Source organism: Pundamilia nyererei, unplaced genomic scaffold (genome assembly GCF_000239375.1).
Source record: "Pundamilia nyererei isolate P.nyererei 1_Seehausen unplaced genomic scaffold, PunNye1.0 scaffold00045, whole genome shotgun sequence".
NCBI lineage: Eukaryota > Metazoa > Chordata > Actinopteri > Cichliformes > Cichlidae > Pundamilia > Pundamilia nyererei.
In genome coordinates, this window is record NW_005187446.1 from 1,814,412 (window position 1) to 1,817,295 (window position 2,884).

Sequence of the window (2,884 nt, forward strand, 5' to 3'; positions counted from 1 at the left end):
CCCCCGTGTCCGATCTCATTTCAGTGACTCAGAAAGGAAGAATCCACATTGATTATTTTTGCTTTTGGAAGTTGTAATAATAAGATGTAATGTGGGGATTTCAAATGAGGTGTTGTAAGGGTCACCTTTGTTTTTTTGTTTTGTTTTTTCCCTGCCAATCATATTTCACACTCTTCTTTTCAGTAATTAAAAGCAGTTTTTCTTAATCACACATTTCATATGGGATTCCTGGCATGCAGGTGTCCCAGAGCAGCACTGTCCTTGTGTTTCATCCCCCTTTCCTTTGGAGAGGGACGGCAACTGATGCTTCTTTAAAAATAAGAAATAAACAAAAAAAGACAATTATTTCAGCAAATGGAAGGAGATAAAACTGGGACTCGACAATATGCTTTTCATGCTGTTCTTTTAATTTAGTTTGATGAATTTATTGTTATTTTATATCAACAAGAAGAATATCTCTTTTATCGGGTAAGGTGGAATTTTGTGTGGTGTTGACTGTGAACATTCACATTTGAAAAGTAAAATGGAAAAAAATCAGAAGAAATTTATGAAATAAAACAAAAACACGAAATGTCGTTTGCTTTTTCGTTCTTCCAATGTGACTAAAATCTTGTTTCATTATTTGAGTAGGAAAATGGGAAATGAGTGCATTAATGCATGTAAGGTGAACTAGCAAACACCGTCGTAGTTACATGCGGCTGTCTTCTTGTTTGATGGCAGATACTCCCTTCACCCTGGCCAAAAAGGCTAAAATGACCAAAGAAAAAGTGGAAAACAGCTAAACATGAGAGGTTTTGGACAAAGTTTGTGTTTTTTCCATTGTTTAAGCACTGCTTCCAACCAAGAGTGATAGCATATATGCCCCATAGCTGTAAAAAAGGCTAACATTGATATCTTTTTACAAAAAAACAGCTGAACATGAGAGGTTTTCGGACCAATTTTGTGTTCTCCATTCTTTAAGCACCGGTTTGAGCACCGTTTGAGCACCGGCACTGTTTCAAAAGTACCGGTTTGGCACCGGTATCGGATAAAACCTAAACGATACCCATCCCTATCTGTGACAGGCAACAAGTAACAAAGAGCCTAAAGATGCAACTTAAATTGAGTTCTTTATAAGTTATGTGTAGGCAACACTGGTTCATCCCTTGAGTTTGGTGTCTTTTTAATGATTTAAAGGTCAGTGTTAAGTAGCTAAACCAAAAACAAAAAAAACATTCCTCTGAAAATGGTCAGGTACAAGGACTTGGCTGAAAACGAGTTATCAAAAACAAAAAAAAAGCAGCCAATGTCCAAAGAAAAGCTCTGAAAGACCTTCAGAAATCTTGGAGAACTACTGCTCAGGAGCACTTTTACAAAAGCCTGGCTACTTGGAAGAAAAACATAAAAAGATGAGGTGAGGCTCAAGACCTTTAAACAGTTCTGTGTTTTACAATCCAATAGACACCAGCCTCCCAACTACCTACATAGGATATGCTAAACAAACAGTATTACAGCATATGAATTTGAGTAATATTGAAAAAATAACTATTTGAACCTCGGGGGGCATTCAGTCATATGTGACAAACTCGATCCCATACTTGCTGTCAGAGAAGCTTTAAACATGTACAACAGAGTGAGACAGCTTCTGCAAAGAGTAGAGTATTTTCTCGAAAACATTTTGGGGTTTCCACACAGAGCGAGAGGGTCAAACAATCAGAGAGTCCCAGTCAAAGTCGTCCTGGATCTCCTCACTGTTGCTGTGCAGATTCTTTAGTGGGGGACGCTGTCGTGGCGTCATCGGCTGAGGATGAATCCCAGCTGAGAAGGAAAAAAAAGAGGACACATGGACTGAGTATATAACAAGAAGGAAGTGAGAGAATGTCAAATCATATTTTCTATCTAAACAACTTCTTTTAAACAGACAAAACCTGCTGTCCAGATTTATAACAATTTCTGTTCAATCTTAGGAGAAAAACTGTTTTTAATTCAGTGTTTCCATAAATAGCTCTCATAGCACAAACATATCACTGATCTGGAAGATTATTCTAAAACAGGCTTGGGGAAAATATGAACCAATCCTGTCTTATTTCATAAAAGTAAAGAAGAAAATATGTTTTTAAGTCCAGGTCTCACCGGCTGTGCTTGCAGGCTGTGTTAGCTGTGGTCTCTGAAGACCTGGTCCCTGCATGGGCAGAGCCCGCCGCGGTGGTTGTGCACCATTGGCAGGGGGAGCTATTGAAGAGTAGGGAAGGGGTGAGGGCTGAGTGAGGCTGGAGAGGGTAGGGGGTGGGTTGAAGTTAAAGGCTGGTAAGGGTTGAGGGGCACCAGGGGCTACAGGGGAGTTATTCCCAGGGGTGATCATGCCTTTCTGAGTGAAGAAGCGGTTCAGAGAGTCGCAGAGGGAAGTGAAGACCGCCGGGTCCAGAGCCCAGTCGCAGAGCTCTGCCTGTCTCATGCTCTGAACAAGGTCTGCAAATATAAAATGAAACAGCAGATCAGAGCACGAAGGTCCAGTCTGTGGCTTTTTAAGAACAATATGAAACATCACAGGCCTTTCTTTACAAAATACAGAAAAGCTTTCAATGGATTGGATTGATTGTTTAGTGTGCATGATGTGCTTGTCTAACTTCTAAAGAGTCAGGCCGCCCAAATGACAATAAAAACACTGGAGGAATATAGCTACGACAACTCTTGTTTCTTGGCTTAATAATAACTTGCACACAGTCTGCAGACAGCCATTTTTCACAGCAGCCATTTAACATGAAACAGCCTTTCAGTCAGGTTGAAGTCTGACTGAACCTTGGTTCTTCATTCATAAGCTGAGTTGCCATGTTCTTTTTAGAGGGAAGACTCTTTCTCCTGGCAGCTCTTCTAAACAAGCCATACTTGTTCAGTGTTTTTCAGA

General features: G+C 40.2%; 1 protein-coding gene across 1 annotated transcript in view; it reads right to left on the reverse strand.

Moving 5' to 3' along the window:
- Positions 1–1,285: 1,285 nt before the first annotated feature.
- Positions 1,286–2,884, reverse strand: part of foxj2 (forkhead box J2) — a 5,482-nt gene continuing 3,883 nt past the window's right edge. Inside the window, exons 9-10 of the mRNA XM_005731973.1 lie at positions 2,113–2,448; positions 1,286–1,797 (exon numbers count right to left, since the gene is read on the reverse strand). Coding sequence (XP_005732030.1) covers positions 1,685–1,797; positions 2,113–2,448 — 449 coding nt within the window. The 3' untranslated portion in view covers positions 1,286–1,684. The remainder of the gene's footprint in view (positions 1,798–2,112; positions 2,449–2,884) is intronic.